Consider the following 17,176-nt stretch of genomic DNA (forward strand, 5'->3'; position numbering starts at 1 on the left):
AAGGATGTTGCAGGCAGCAGAACATTCTGCTTCACGTCTTCAGACATCTGTCACATGTGCTCAGTGTGAACCTCCTCTCATCTGTGAAGAGCACAGGGCACCAGTGGCGAATTTCACCATCTTGGTGTTCTCTGGCAAATGCCAAACGTCCTGCACGGTGTTCGGCTGTAAGCACAACCCCCACCTGTGGACGTCAGGCCCACATACCACCCTCATGGAGTCTGCTTCTGACCATTTGAGTGGAAACATGCACATTTGTGGCCTGCTGGGGGTCATTTTTCAGGGCTCTGGCAGTGCTCCTCCCGCTCCTCCTTGCACAAAGGCAGAGGTAGCGGTCCTGCTGCTGGGTTGCTGCCCTCATACGGCCTCCTCCACGTCTCCTGGTAGCACCTCCATGCTCTGGACACTACGCTGACAGAAACAGCAAACCTTCTTGTCACAGTTCCCACTGATGTGCCATCCTGGATGAGCTGCACTACCTGAGCCACTTGTGTGGATAGTAGAGTCTGTCTCATGCTACCACTAGAGTGAAAGCACCGCCAGCATACAAAAGTGACAAAAACATCAGCCATGAAGCATAGGAACTGAGAAGTGGTCACCACCTGCAGAACCACTCCTTTATTGGGGGTGTCATGCAAATTGCCTATAATTTCCACCTGTCGTCTGTTCCATTTGCACAACAGTATGTGAAATTGATTGTCAGTGTTGCTTCCTGAGTGGACAGTGTGATTTCACAGAAGTGAGATTGACTTGGAGATACATTGTGATGTTTAAGTGTTCCCTTTATTTTTTTGAGCAGTATATATGCAAATGTGGTATCAATAAAAAGTACAGCTTACAGTACAAAAAATTTGCCCTCATACTGCTGCTTATATGGAAATATGAAAAAGTTATAGTTCGTCAAAATAGAGGGATTTTGAACACACTAAAAAGTTTGGAGATTTTTTTAAAGCGGTACAATAATAGAAAAGTATGTAATCATGGGTATCATTTTAATCGTATTGACCCACAGAATAAAGAAACTGTAATTTAGTACAATGTGAAAACAAAATGTTCCAAAATTTGCGGGTTTTTTTTTTCAATTTCCCCACACAAATCGTATTTTTTTTTATTTTGCCATGCATTTTATGGTAAAACGAGTAATGTCATTACAAAGGACAACTGGTCGTGCAAAAAACAAGCCCTCATACTCATCTGTGGAAGGAAATATAAAAGTTATGATTTTTAGAAGGTGAGGAGGAAAAAACGAAAATGCAAAAATAAAATTGGCTGCGTCCTTAAGGCCAAAATGGGCTGTGTCCTTAAGGCATTAAAAGACTCACTACAATTGGCTCAAAGATCATTAATGCTATAATAGATATAATCTTAACATGGACACCAAGTTCCTACAAAGTGTACAGTAAAAAAAACATCTTTAGAGATCTGCCAATACGGGAGGTGGAAGTGTCTAAAAGGTTGACTAGCTAGACACAGGAAATAGAATACAAGAACCAAAGCAAACAGTAAAAGAGGCGAGGGGGAAAAACTACCCGGATGCCAGCATTACACCGGGGTTTCTATGCAAACTGCCACAAGAAACCTTTGACCCTGGCAATTTAACCCATTACACACTGCAATGAAATTATGACTGTGGCATGTAATGCATTTGTAGAGCTCTGTCCAACAGGTCCCCTTTAAATAGGATTTGTTTCGTGTTAATGTCACCTTTAAAATTCATCTAAGAGCTCAAAATGTCACGCCCTGATGCTATTCTCCAATAATTACAAATAAGAATGAACTTACCAGTCTGAGAAGTGGGTGATATGGGAGTCAGCGAGGACCTCTCATCACTCTATCAATGGTGGAAAGAAGAAAAAAATGAATACATTGTGCTCACACAAGTAGTAAGGTGAAACAAAATAGCAAATATATGCACAATAACATGCATGAGGGTAACAACTACTGAACTGCTATAACTGAAGCCGATATCGTTACAATTATGGAATGTTACACTTTACACAATCGGATATACCAGGAGAAAAGCCATTAAGACTAGTTTTCAGTATCAGTTTTTTTTATATTTGCTATTATACTCACACTAAAAAAAGACTGATAATGTCTACATAGTCACCCATTATTAGCCCTTGCTAAAAAGCCTGCGCCTGTTAAGACAGTTACCGTACTTATTATGCACCTCACACTCTTGAAAAAGCCAGTTACTACTGGCGAAACGTTGAGTCCGAGGATAATTGATTTTAGCTCAATCCCGGTCTTTGAAATTGGGTGGACAACGGAGATACGTGATGCTAAGTCTGTAGACAGCATCAGAGCAGAATACTGCAAACACATCTCTGTGGTCATCACATCCAAGCATAGTATGCTACTAAACTGAAATTAACAAATAAGGGATTGTAATTTTAATCACACACTGCTACCTGATGGCAAATGAGCACCTTTAATTATTATTTGAAAATATTAAAAAGTTAAGTTTTAGAACGGAGGGTCTTCATTCAGGGTTTTCCCTGAGGGGACTGACATCCCCAAGGTTGTTTATATAACCGTACTTATTTGGCACGTTTGTGATTATGATTGTATATATATTTAAGATAATTTACTTCACTTGTACTTGTCGTAAGCTACAGCTCATTCTCTTACAATGAATGTAAACAAGCACATCACAACTGACACATGAAGCAGGAGGGGCAAAGGGAGATGACCAAAAACACCAGTAGTGGCATGCTTTATTCACCTGCATGTGGCTTCCTGGCCTCCTTTTAATGGTATTGGTGTTATTGTCAATCTCAAAGACAAAGTGTGGCTCAAAGCCATTCTGCCAGCAATAGGAAGAAGACAGAAGAGGAGAGATAGAAACAGTGTGGCTCAAATGAAAGCACTTTAGGTATCCATGAAATAAGAAAGAAGAAAAAATCTTTTTGCATTGCACCCACCACATAAAGGCAGCCAAGTGCATGCAAAGACTAGAATGAGCAGAAAGCAAAGCAGCAATAAATCACGTAAGGCAATAATACAGCCTGCATTCTTCTATATGATATGTGCATTCAAAAAATAAAATTAAAAAAACAACATGTTGCAATAACCATCACATCATAATACTAAAAAAAACATTGTAGTTATCAGTAAACAAATGCACAGAAGAGACATTGAACTATATATTCTGTATCACAGGCCACAGGATTTCATTAGGTTAAGCTATAATTACTTTTAACCATTAATAAAATCGGTTATCACATTTAAAGCGTAACAGTAATTTTAAGATTTTATTTTTTTATATACCTGCATGTTTTTCTTGAGTGACATGAGGGTTATTAAAGGGGTACTTCACCCCTAGACATCTTATCCTCTATCCAAAGGATGGGGATAAGATGTCTGATTGCGGGGGGTCCCGCAGCTGGGTCCCCTGCAATTTACGTGCAGCACCCGTGTTTAGTACTCTGGGTTCCTGAGGTAGGGGTTGAGACATCACACCACGCCCCCTCCATTTAAGTCTCTGAAAGGGGGCGTGATGCCCTGTTTAGAAGCCGGGTGCTGCACGGATCTCACAGGGGTCCCAGCAGCAGGACCCCCGTGATCAGACATCTTATCCCCTATCCTTTGGAAAGCGAGTGACAAACTGCAGGCGCGGAGACCGCACAGGAATGAACCTTCTCATAAATGACCATGAATTCTGTGCAGTGTCCTCAGAAAGAATGAACGCGTTCATTCTTTCTGTAGACAAGGGAAATCAGAAATTACGTGCAAGATACATCTGGCATGAAAATCCATTGTTTGCACAGCGCAGCAGATTCCTGTTGAATTCATTGGGACTCTGCTGCAGCGGAATCTCTGTGCCGAATTCCAATGCGGAATTCGGCATGGAAATTCCGACGTGTGAAAATGGCCTAATATAACACCGTGTATGTGACTGTCGCCTAACACATAGGGGGAGATTTATCAAAAGCAGTGCAAAGGAAAAGTTGCCCAGTTGCCCATAGCAACCAGATTGCTTCTTTCATTTTGCAGAGGTCTTGTTAAAAATGAAAGAAGCGATCTGATTGGTTGCTATGGGCAACTGCTCAACTTTTCCTCTGGGCAGGTTTTGATAAATCTCCCCCATAGTTCTCATCTGCACGTATCTGTATGCGGCAGCTGTGTATGGTATACAGCAGGAGGGCATATAATTTCCACTGACATCCATGTATTAGAGTCAGTTGTGACCGCTGTCTTATGTAAGGAACTTCTGTCAAGGCAATATGTTAGGATAGGGCTACAGCCACCCATGTGCCTAACTCCATATCAGCATAAGTTTGAGGGATCGGTACTGTCAAACTATTCTGATCAGCTTTTATGAGGAGGTGAGCTCAAGACTGGTTCAGGGGGAAATCACTGGATGTCTTACATCTGTTAGGACCTACGGGATGGTTGTTCATGGCCAGACATGGGGGAAGAAACCCACTCTACATACTTGAGATAGGTGCCCTTACTAGACCTCCTGATTCCTCTCCCACCACTCATTTATTGTGCAGGCTCTGGGGCCACACGGGAAAACTACTCAGACTTAATGGTTGCACTAAATTTACCCCGCTGTGGCGTAACCCTGGCTTGCCTGTTTTCTACTCTTTTATGGATGCTGGTTTCTGGGAGAGGAAGGGATTTTGTAGTTTGGAACAACTAGCTGTCCAGGGCGTAGTTAGGTCCTTTGAGGACTTGAAGGAGGAATTTGCTCTGCCACATTCTTCCTTTTATAGATACTTACAGCTCCGCCATGTTTATGAAACAAAGTAGGTCCCTCTCATTAGAACTTCACTCTAATAGGGTTTTGGACTCTGTGGTCTCGAAAAGGGAATCGGCTGGAATCATCTCATGGATGGATGTATGGAGAACTATTGAGCTTTCATCATGATAAATTTAAATTAAATTTGACTATTCATGGTAAATGGGAGAGCAATGCTGGTGTTAAGACTGATAAGGAGTGTTGGCACTTACTCCCTATCTCTAGGGTTGTTTGTGTGTGTTCTTTAAATTTCTATATTTATGGGAAAAAAATCAATAAAATTTATCTGATTTAAAAAAAAAATGGAGTTGGATAGGTTGGAAGCTTAGGCTGAAGTTTTAGATACGGTTTAACACTGATAAATGTAAGATTATGCACATGAGGAAGAAAAATACCGGCTGGGAAAATGTATTTAATGGAAAAACACTGGGGACAATTGACATGGAAAAGGAGTTTTAGTCTATAGTAAAAAGTAACAGTAGTGGCCAGAGTCAGGCAGCTGCTGCCAAGACAAATAAAATAATGGGGTGCATCAATAGGGGCATAGATGCCCACGAAAAGGAAATAATTCTACTGCTGTACAAATCACTAGTCAGACCACACATAGAATACTGTGTACAGTACTGGGCACCAGTGTACAAGAAAGATATAGTGGAGCTGGAGAGGGTTCAAAGACGGGCAACCAGGGTAATACGGGGAATGGGAGGACTACAGTACCCAGAAAGATTATCAGAATTGGGGTTAGTTTAAAAAAGAAAAAAAAAAAAAAAAAAAGGACAGCTAAGGGATGACATAACTATGTATAAATATATTGGGAAGCAGTACAAACATCTCTACCATAACGTATTAATACCCAGGACTGTTCTCTAAGTCTAGAAGAAAGAAGGTTTCTATACTAGCACAGGCAGGGATTATTTACAGTAAGAGCATTAAGACTATGGAACTCTCTCCCAGAGAATGTGGTCATAGTGAACTTAAAATAGTTCAAAAGTGTCCTGGACACATCACTAAACAGTAATAACATTATTACTAGATTTATAGGGACAGGGATTTATTCTAATGCCATCCATATTTGGAGCTGGGAAGGAATTTTTACCCCTGATATGTGACAATTGGCATCAGCATCCATAGTTTTTTTTTCATTCCTCTGGATTAACATAGTAGGGACACAGTAGTCACATAGGTTAAATCAAGAAAGAGAAGGTTGTCAGCATAGATATAGGTTAAACTTGATGGATTCTGTTTTTTTTATTTTTTAGAAAGAGTGTGCATCATATTTAGCAGGCAGATTGGCTCACAGATTGCAGGTACACAGCTCAGACTATCTTCCAGATCTCCTGCACACAGCACATGCTGAGCTCCATCCTGATTTCCTGTGTTCTGTCCTGATCTGTTACTAGAGATAGATTTCCCCAGACAACAGGCAGAGGACAGCAGCTTGTAGAGAAGTGTGACACCTAGAGGTCAAGACTTAAGAGCTGTTTTTATGCGGTAAGAAGGCATTTTTGGTCATTCAAAGGTGTATATCAACAGGCTCCAGAAAGTTAAACAGATTTGTAAATTTCTTCTATTAAAAAATCTTAATCCTTTCATTACTTATGAGTTGCTTAAGTTGAGCTGTTCTTTTCTGTCTAAGTGCTCTCTGATGACACCTGTCTCCTGAACTGTCCAGAGTAGATACAAATCCCCATAGCAAACCTCTTCTACTATGTGCAGTTTACGAGACAAGCAGAAATGTCAGCAGAGAGCACTGTTGCCAGACAGAAAAGAACAACTCAACTTCAGCAGCTGATAATTATTGGAAGGATTAATATTTTTTAATAGAAGTAATTTACAAATCTGTTTAACTTTCTAGAGCCAGTTGATATATATTTTTAAAAAAAATAGTTTTTTCCTGGAATAGCCTTTTAAGTGATTGGCAAATACTGTATGCTAGGAACCACATTGGCTATTTAATGGAGGGAGGTGGTTTGAAATGACAGTGACCATTTAATGTATTTCAGTGTTAAAAGTATTTTATACTTAAAATCAGCATCAGGTCCCAGATCACAACACAACAACTTGCTGCATTTATTTTTGTTACCCATTGCCACTAAACCATTAAGTTCTAGTCTTATGACAGAAAAGTCGTCGTCATCTGTATAAATGTGTGTGTATAAGTATTTATAAGAATACAATTATTAGTTTACACAGTCATATTACAGATGCATTTTTGCACTTGTAATACAGCTGCAAGCCCTGGCCTAATAGCCCAAAATGACAGCTGAGCCTTTACATTCAGGTCAGGACTTGCATCCATAATACAGACGCAAAAACATAAAATACAGTTTCATAAAGTAGGCAATAGACATGCACTATTAACAGAACTATTAGGATATGTTCACATGGCGTAATGTCCATGAGTAAGTCCATCAGAATATTCCACACAGACATTCCGCTGCAGTAGAATAGACTTGCCCATGTCAGAAACTGACCGAAGCAGCAGAGGTTCACTATAGGGATTCACTTATGCTCTGGACAGTTCCTGAAACGTACTGAGGTGGCAACAGAGAGCAATGTGGTCAGACTGGAAAGAACTGCACAACCTCATTTGGAGCATACAGCAGATAAGTACCCCAAGGAATAAGATAAAAAAAAAAAAAAAAATGTACAAATCTTTAAAACTTTCTGTCTCCATACCTACTGGGACACTAACAAGTTCTGCAGCAGCATCAGGCTTGTCCATGAGTCATGAACAAGAAATGACTCATGGACCAAGGCTGTATAAGCAGACACACCAATCACCTCCCTTCTCCACAATGAGGGACCAACCCCCTTACCCTAAGAGGATTTCTAACACTGTGAGCTAAAGAAAACAGGGATTTTTATAATAAATATAGGTGACCGAGGCAAAAGAAATTATACATACATAAAAGGATTAAAGGATTATTCCCGGCAAAAACATTTTATCCCCTACGTACCGACCCACAGAATGAAAAAAACATAGTTTTTACTGTACAGTGAATGCCATTAAAAAATATTTTTTTTTAAACAGAAATTTTCTAATTTTTCCCAATATTTTGAAGTTTGTCCACAAAAAATTCAGCATATATTAACAAAGATTCACCGCTAGTATAAAGTACAATATGTCACAAAAAAAAATCTATCTCAGAATCGCGTTACTAAGTAAAAGCATGTCAGAGATACATCCAGATTTGAAAAATTGGGCCTGGTCATTAAGTTAAAAGCAGGCTGCATCCTTAAAGGGGTACTCCCACCCTAGACATCTTATCCCCTATCCAAAGGATAGGGGATGCCTGATCGCGGGGGTCCCGCCGCTGGGGACCCCCGCAATGTTGCATGCGGCACCCACCTGTTTGTTGTCCGGAAGCGCTGGAGGGTCTGAGTCGCGACCACTGGAACGTTCCCGTGGTCGCGACCCAGACCCTCCAGCGCTTCCGGACAAGAAACCGGTGGGTGCCGCATGCAACATTGCCGGGGGTCCCCAGCGGCGGGACCCCCGCGATCAGACATCTTATCCCCTATCCTTTGGATAGGGATAAGATGTATACTGTGGGAGTACCCCTTTAAGGGATTAAATACTTTTTTTTCAGATTTTCTTTAAATTCCATAAGGGAATATTTATAGCAATCACTCAATTGCTATTACTCTTCAGTGCTATGTATTGACATTGCACAGATCAGTAATGTTGGTGATCCACTTGAATAGCCTGCCAAAAGGCAGGCAATTCAAGTGGATCCTGGAAGAGCAGCACGGAGATGGTAAGGAGACCTCTGGCTGGCATCTCGACTCACTGGACCCCTCAATTGTGCTATGGGTGGTTTGAGGAGTGTCACAAATTGCTGGTAATACTTAAGATGCTGTGATCAGTATTAATTTCAGCATTTTAAGGGTTAATGGCAGGCATCAGCATGATTGTTGATGACTGCTATTATCTGCTATCAGCTGGGATCCACGGTCTACGAAGAAAGTGCAGGCCCTGGGCTCGCATTGTAGTCTAGATGCCTTTCAGGACGTCTATGTATGTCCTAATGCGCCAAGTACCAGGCAGTCAGGGCGTACATGTACATTCTGTGTCCATATAAAAAATGTCACCCATACTGCCGGCAGTAAAAAAATAAAGATGTACATACCTTCCTCCGCTCCCCCGGGGCCTCCGGTTGCCGGTGGTCGGATGAATCATACTGCGCTCAGCCAATCACCAGCCGCAGTGAATTCAGACTCGGCCGGCGATAGGCTGAGTGGCAGTGTGAAAACGCTTCAGGACACAAAATTCTTCACTACACTGGAACCTGCGGCCGGGGCCGAAAATGTCACACTGCCGCTAAGCCTATCGCTGGCCGAGTTGGGACTTCACTGCGGCCGTTGATTGGCTGAGCGCAGTAAGACTGTCCGACCACCGGCAACCAGGAAGAGGCGGAGGCAGGAGCCGATTACCGAAGGCCCCGGGGGAGCGGAGGAAGGTATGTACATTATTTTTTTTACTGAGGGCACTATGGGGGACAATTGTTATGTTCTGGAGTTCTCCTTTAAGAGCAAAACTTGAATTTTATAACAAGACAAGAGACTCCTATTATGCAAATTACTTTCTTTTACTACTGCAGCAGCAACCAATCAGATAACAGAAAGAGAAAAAAACTGCACTGCATCTAACTGTAACTTCCTCTATCTTGCTGCTGCCAGTGGCAACAGAATAAGTACAAATTTTCTCCCCACATTTATATCTCTATATATTATTTAATAATTGCTCATATTCTTTATTATATTCTTATTTTTCATTATTTCATATATTATTTATGTTGTTTATTCTAATCTATTTATGTACATTATTCCTTCTTAGTTCCGGATATATATTTAATATATATTATTTTTTTCCCCATTCTCTGGTTTTCATTTACACTGATTTATTTTATCAATTAAAGATTTTAATTCCCGTCTTTCTATTATCGGCGCTACATCATCTTTATAATTGTAATACATTGTTTCATTAGTATCGCTGTCTTCCTTCCCCCCCCCCCCCCCCCTTTTCTCGGTTACATTACCTGTCTCGTGCACCGCGCGGATCTTCTATGTGACGCACTTTTTATTCTTTCTGGTCCTCCGTCTCGTGCTCCGATCTCGTGCCCAGCTCAGATCGTGGCAGTGACTCATTTGTTTTTTAGCTGGTTGTCAGGTGATCCCCGCCGTCCTCTTCTTCCTGTCGGCTCACGCTCTCCTTATCTGTTGCGCAGCTGACCGTGTAGAAGACGCATTCAACGGCTCTCAACGATATATATATATATATACATATACACACACACACACACACATACATACACACACACACAAATTACTTTTCTGTATCCTATGTTCATATTTATTGTCATAGCATATACTGTTTAATGTTTTATCAATATTTATATATATTCTGCTGGCTAGATTTCCTACTACCTTGCAGATATAGCTTTTTCCTTACAGCTATTGCCATATTCCTATATCGAAGCCCCTAACTATTCTTATTTTGTTTCATTATATATATATATATATATATATATATATATATATATATATATAGATATAGATATAGATATAGATATAGATATAGATATAGATATATTATGTTCTAACTATCTTAACCATTATCATAATTATATATATTCACATTAATTTAAACATGTCTGTAGACCGTGATAATAAATCCCCGGTTACTGGTGACAAAAATCTTCCTTCTGATAGTCTTATACAAAATATGGTAGATAAGTCTGTTCGCTCCGCCATTCAATCTGCCATGTCTACATTACATGAGTCTCTCTCTAAGACAGTCTCCATGTCTCTAGTCCAACCCACTCCCCCTCATTCCTATACCTTTACCATCCACTCCTCCTGACACTTTTTGATCCGCTGAAAATTCAGAGGAGAGACTTGCCAGAGGTTTTAAAAAATCCGGCAAAGCCAAGCAAAAGATAAATTTTATCGAATTTATTCCATCCTCTCCTCCTAAGAATTTGTCTAAAAAAACATAAAAAATCTGTTCATGATATATCCCATATAAAATCTACCGATGCTGCAAGAGTGCATCACAAACCCTCAGCCCAAGAGGAAGTACATGTCATTAGGGCAAACAAATCTTCCTCCAGGAAGAAACCAGATTCCTTCAATACCTCTAGTTCTTCCTCAGAGGATTCTTCTCATCCCTCTGAGGATGAAAACTTTATTTTTGTTGAGGATTCTGAAGAGGATTTGGATGCCTCAGTTTCCACTGAGGATCCTTCCCCTCTGATTTTAGATAGTTCTGGAGAACCTTTTTTCCATCCAGAAGATATAAAACACCCTCGCTCGGGTGAGTGGCTTCCTAATCCTCAGGTTGCTAAATTTCTGTAACATTGGATTGCCAAACCTCTGGATAAATCATCCAGAAATAAATTACGGGCGAAATGCCCAAGACCTTTTCTGGATCACAAATTTTCCATGTACTCCAGATATTGATTTTTCTTTAATAAAATTTTTATCCAAGAATGGTCCTAATCCTAAGAAACAAGGAAGGACAGGAGGGGCTCAACCTAGTACAAACGGGGTGCTCCCCAGTGAAGAAAAACACAGAATACCAGAACCAGAAAGCCATCACTGATAGATGGTAGCACACCCAATATAATCAATTAGAAATATTATTACAAAATACATGGGAAACCTGCGGTTGCACAAAAAAAAAGAGGGTTAAAAACATTAAAATCTCTGGCTTGCTAGAGCCAGCACACAACTAAGGAGAGGGGCCATGAACCCCCTCTCCTAACCAGACACCTGTCAATAATACAATAAGCAACCAGTGTGTCAGGTCTGTGGATCACATGCAGATAGCAATAATAAATATCAATGTGCAATACATAACACAGAATCCATATAAATAACCATGCAATGGCTACCTGCAGCTAAATACCGTATTAGATTGTCATACAGAACCAGACATCACAGGCCAAGTAGGGGTTGGTAATGTGAAAGAGGACGGGATCACCAGAGTCCCCACGCGTTCCGTTGCCACACAGGGGCAACTTCCTCAGGGGTGGAAGTTGCCCCTGTGTGGCAACGGAACGCATGGGAACTCTGGTGACCCCATCCTCTTTCACATTACCAACCCCTACTTGGCCTGTGATGTCTGGTTCTGTATGACAATCTAATATGATATTTAGCTGCAGGTAGCCATTGCATGGTTATTTATATGGATTCTGTGTTATGTATTGCACATTGATATGTCTGGTTAGGAGGGGGGGTTCATGGCCCCTCTCCTTAGTTGTGTGCTGGCTCTAGCAAGCCAGAGATTTTAATGTTTTTAACCCTTTTTTCTGTGCAACCGCATGTTTCCCATGTATTTTGTAAGAAAATTTATAATTGATTATTTTGGGTGTGCTACCATTTATCAGTGATGGCTCTTTCTGGTTCTGGTATCCTAATCCTAAGAAAGGCATTGACCGATCTTTTAGGTCAATGCAAGATAAACTTTTGGATGTTTAAGGTCCAATCACTAAGATTTTAGACATGACAGAGGAGTCGGTTACCTCAGACACCCCTTTGAACATTAAAGTTCTTAAGGGATGGGCTCAAAGGGCTGCCCTTTTATTAGGAAACGCCAATGCTGCTTTAAATACTGAGCGCAGAAGGTCAATCCTTCTGAGACTGGATCCACAGCTTGTTAATTTAGCTCAAAATGAACCCCCTTCATTCACTTAAGGCTTTTAATTTGGAGAATCCTTTGTCAAGGAATTAAAAAAATACGTACATCTTTTTTCTTCATTAGAAAAAGCTCAATCTTCAATGAAAAAAGTTTTTAATACTAACGTTTTCCACAGGGCCAGGAGAGGCAGGAGTCCCTTTCCTGGCCGACAAACCATGGATCGTAGATCCTATAGAGGCTCCTATACCTATGATCGCTCAACCCAACCGTCTTCATTCCAACAACCCACCCCATTTTTCCCACCCAGAGGCCGCCCTTGGAGATCCAGAGGTTAACGAGGATACCCCAGATCTCGGCCTTCTTCAGGTAAGTATTTCTTCCTCTAGAATCTCATGTTCCTCTGGGAGGCAGACTAACTCCTTTTTTCCAAAATTGGTCTATTCTTACAACCGATACGTGGATATTGAACACGATAATGGGATATCAGATAGAGTTTTATACTCAATGCAGATAAAATCGGGTTTAATCCATAGGACAAGGAAGGAACAACTTGTTCCTTCCTTGTCCTATGGATTAAACCCGATTTTATCTGCATTGAGCTGGATCCGATCTCTTTCATTTTCTCATTGGCTGGTGCCGTCCAGCGCCCGGATCCGTGCTCTACTGTTTGGGGCGGGGTGAGCTGGCTCTTACCTTGTCTGCCTTTCCAGAGTTTTATACTCTTCCGATACAATGGGAGAATCCTCATCCCATCCATTTTTCCCATCAAGACAAAAACCTCATTACATTAGAGATCAAGGAACTATGTTCCAAAAAGGCTATTTCTCAAATACCTTTTCACGCAGGTTTTATCAGCAACCTGTTTCTGGTGAAAAAGAAAGACGGAGGTCACCGCCCCTTAATCAATTTAAGACATCTAAACGGATACGTAAAATACCAACATTTCAAAATGGAGGGCATCCATTTATTAAGAGATTTCCTTTGGCAAGGAGATTAGCTGATCAATAGACTTAAAAGATGCCTATCTCATGGTGCCTATGCACCCCAATTCTCAACCTTATCTTTAATTCATATGGGACGACAAAAAGTGGCAATTCTTAAGTCTGCCCTTCGGTCTCTCTTCCGCACCATGGTGTTTCACAAAACTGCTAAAACCAGTTGTGTCCTATCTTCGAAGCCGAGGTGTCAGTCTAATAATTTTTCTAGACGACGTCCTCATCATGGCAGACTCTTGGGGGGATATTTATCAAAGTTGTCTATGTCCCGCATCAATATAGACCAAACTACAGAGGGTTAGTCTGGTCTATTGTGCACCTAATTTATCAAATGGCGCACGGCTCTTGATAAATTCTGTGAACAGACTGCATGATCTATGCTTTAGTCTATATTTAAACCTGCTCCAACATGGTCTGACATTTCGGCGTACTTTCAGCCTATGCGACTTGTCGCTGAAAAGTCGCTTTTGATAAATTCGGCACCAATGCATTTTTCAATGCATTTCAGTCTAAAATAGACTTGCATGCATCATGTTCTAAAAATCCTCTAGAGCAAAAGTCGCAGAAAAGTCGCACAGATTTAGACTGCGACTTTCTGTGCGACAAATTTAGACAAGAAAAACCAGTCTAAATTCTTTGATAAATCTCCCCCTTGGTCTCTCATTCATCGCCACATGCAATGGACACTTTCACTTCTCACCAATCTGGGTTTCACAATCAATTACCAAAAATCCATTCTGACCCCTTCTCGGGAAGTAGAATTTTTAGGTTTTATGGTCAACATACAATCAGCCATTTTGTGTCTTCCTTCGAGGAAATTAAAAACTATCCACAGAGAAATTCGCTCTGTATTAAAAAAAAATCCATTTCATTAAGGACCATTGCAAGAATTGTTGGCCTTTTGTCAGCTTCTATTCAGGCCATTTTCCCAGCTCCTTTACATTATCGAGCTCTTCAACGTCTGAAGGCCTTACATCTCAGGAATTATCTAGGTTATTCAGACGAAATTGCTTTAAATTCGGAAGCCAAAAAAGGAACTCATTTGGTGGCTGGATCATGTTCTAGTTTGGAAAGGGAAGGCAATATTCCATTCCATGCCGGATCTCATCATAGAATCGGATGAGAGCCTTCTAGGTTGGGGCGCAAGATGCGGCTCCTTGTCCACAGGAGGCAAGTGGTCACCAGAGGAATCTATCCTCCACATCAATTGTCTAGAATTGCTAGCAGCTTCCTTCGCCCTAAAAAGTTTTGCGAAAGACAAATCTCATTGTTGCATCCTTCTGAAAATGGACAATATTTCAGCAGTCCAGTATGTGAACCGCCTAGGAGGTACAAAATCCAAGATCTTGGCAGCCATTGCAAAACACTTTTGGCATTTCTGTTTAGAGAAAGATATCATTCTCTAAGCAGAATATCTACCAGGAATTTCCAATGCAGTAGCAGATTGGAATTCCCATTACCTTGCCGATTCGAGCGATTGGATATTAGATTGTTCAATCTTTCAAGCTTTAGATTCCCTTTGGGGTCCATTGTACGTAGATCTTTTCGCATCATGATTAAATCATCAAATTCATCGCTTTTTCAGTTGGCATCCGGACCCAGAAGCTCTGGGCATGGATGCCTTTCTTCAAACTTGGCCCTCAGAAACCCTAAACACCTTCCCTCCATTCAATCTCATTCCGAGAGTTTTACTTCAAACCAAAGCTCAACAATCAACCTTCATTCTAATAACTCCATGGTGGCCATCTCAAACGTGGTTTCCTCACATATTGAGCGTGACGATCGATTTTCCAAGGATTCTTCTGACATCTCTTTCCATACTCCTCGACCCGTCAGGCATTCCTCATCCTCTCATGCAATCGGGTCTTCTCTCTCTAGTAGCTTGGTTCATATTGGGTCGGAAAGACCTGATTTCGAACTTTCACAATCAGCTCAGGTCTTGCTATCAGAAGCCTGAGCACCAGGTACTAGAAAAGTCTATCCGCATGGAGATTCTGGTCTAATTGGTGCGTGGAACGGGATCTGAATCCCGTACATGCTTCTTTAAAGCATATTATTAATTTCTTATATGAATCTTTTGATTCTAGAAAGGCCTATTGTACTATCAACGTATACCGTTCAGCCATATCTTTATCACGAACCTTTACATTTTTTACCTATAGCTAAACATCCTCTCATTTGTAAATTGCTTCGAGGTATACGCTTCAAACGCCCACCTACTCCAACATATCTTTTTACTTGGGATGTTCATATTCTTCTGAACCTTTTATCTTCATGACCAGACAATGATCTTCTAGCTTTAAAACGTTTATCCACCAAACTTACAGTCCTCTTATGTTTGATATCTTTCAAAAGAGTTTCAGATGTTAAAGCCTTGGATATTTCCCATTGTACCTTTTCTCCTCATGGCGTACAGTTTACTATTGTTAGACGCACAAAAACTGTTTTACGTAATATTTGTTATCCTTTTCCTCATAATGTGTTGTGCGCTGTTTAAAAGTTTACGAATCTAGAACTACTTCTTTTCGCCTTCCTTCTTCTCGACTTCTCTTATCCTATGTTAAACCTCACCTTACAGTTTCTTCTTCTACTTTGGCTAGATGGGTCAAACATGCTATGTCTTTAGCCAGCATTGATTCCTCTATCTTTGGAGCTCATTCCACTAGATTCTCTATGCCCACCTCAGTTTTTCAATCCGGTGGAGCTCTGATATCCTCAAAGCTGCAGATTGGTCTTCTGAATCAACTTTTCACAATTTTTATTTTAGACCTGAACCTCATGTCTCCATGGTTCTTTTCTAATTCATATATATATATATATATATATATATATATATATATATATATATATATATATATATATATTTGTTATTTCTTTTATGTATCATATTTTAACTGCCAATGTTTACATCAGCTTTAAAATTGCATAATATGAGTCTCTTGTCTTGTTATAAAATTGGGGATTTTCCTAGCTTTGGTGCTGGAAAATATAGATTTTATTAAAGACAAGAGACTAGTATTAAACCTCCCTATTTAACCAAATTCCTAATATATATATTTATATCTTTCAGCTTAAATTCTGGAGTTATTGTTCCCTGATCCTTCCCAAGGATTACAGACTTAACCGTTAAGAAGTTTATTCCAGTTCTTTTCTTCTGAGTTTCAAGTTGCACCAAGAAAAGGGGAAGTTACAGTTAGATGCAGTGCTTTTATGGACTATGCTACATGCTGAATGGAGGACTTTCTATACCTCATTTGCATATTATGTTTTTTCTCTTTTTCTGTTATCTGATTGGTTGCTGCTGCAGTAGTAAAAGAAAGTAATTTGCATAATACTCGCCTCTTGTCTTTAATAAAATCTATATTTTCCAGCACCAAGGCTAGGAAAATCCCCAATTAAACACTAGGTCATTTACAGAGGACACATTCCCTTTAAGGGATTTGCAGAAATTTACGGCCAGGTGGTAACTCTGTGTGAAAACACCAATGGACAGCCCCACATATCATACTTTCCTGAATGCATGACATATGAGGAGGGGAAAGTGCTTCATGGACAACTGTACCCCCTTCCCCCCCCCCACCCCTTTGTGCGACCACCACTTTTCACAGCAAGTGTGAAAAGTGAAACCCATAGTTAAGAGTGTCAAATAAACTGAAGTATTAGGATTCAGTGAGACATTTCTGCTTAAAAAAATGACAGACATACTAAACTAAAAATGAATGGCAATCGCAGTTTATTTGAACAGTTACTATTTATACTATAACAATAGAACAAAATTATCATTCC

The 17,176-nt window shown here is 40.3% G+C and overlaps 1 protein-coding gene across 6 annotated transcripts in view; it reads right to left on the reverse strand.

Moving 5' to 3' along the window:
* LRCH3 (leucine rich repeats and calponin homology domain containing 3) overlaps positions 1-17,176 on the reverse strand; it is a 102,571-nt gene that overhangs the window by 17,873 nt on the left and 67,522 nt on the right. For 4 of the 6 annotated variants that reach the window (XM_056565582.1, XM_056565579.1, XM_056565580.1 and 1 more), the window contains 2 exons: positions 2,729-2,809; positions 1,783-1,831 (listed from right to left, as the gene is read on the reverse strand). In XM_056565582.1, the coding sequence (XP_056421557.1) occupies positions 1,783-1,831; positions 2,729-2,809 (130 nt within the window). The remainder of the gene's footprint in view (positions 1-1,782; positions 1,832-2,728; positions 2,810-17,176) is intronic. The other 2 variants (XM_056565581.1, XM_056565583.1) reach the window with 1 other exon arrangement.

This window comes from Hyla sarda, chromosome 3 (assembly GCF_029499605.1).
Source record: "Hyla sarda isolate aHylSar1 chromosome 3, aHylSar1.hap1, whole genome shotgun sequence".
NCBI lineage: Eukaryota > Metazoa > Chordata > Amphibia > Anura > Hylidae > Hyla > Hyla sarda.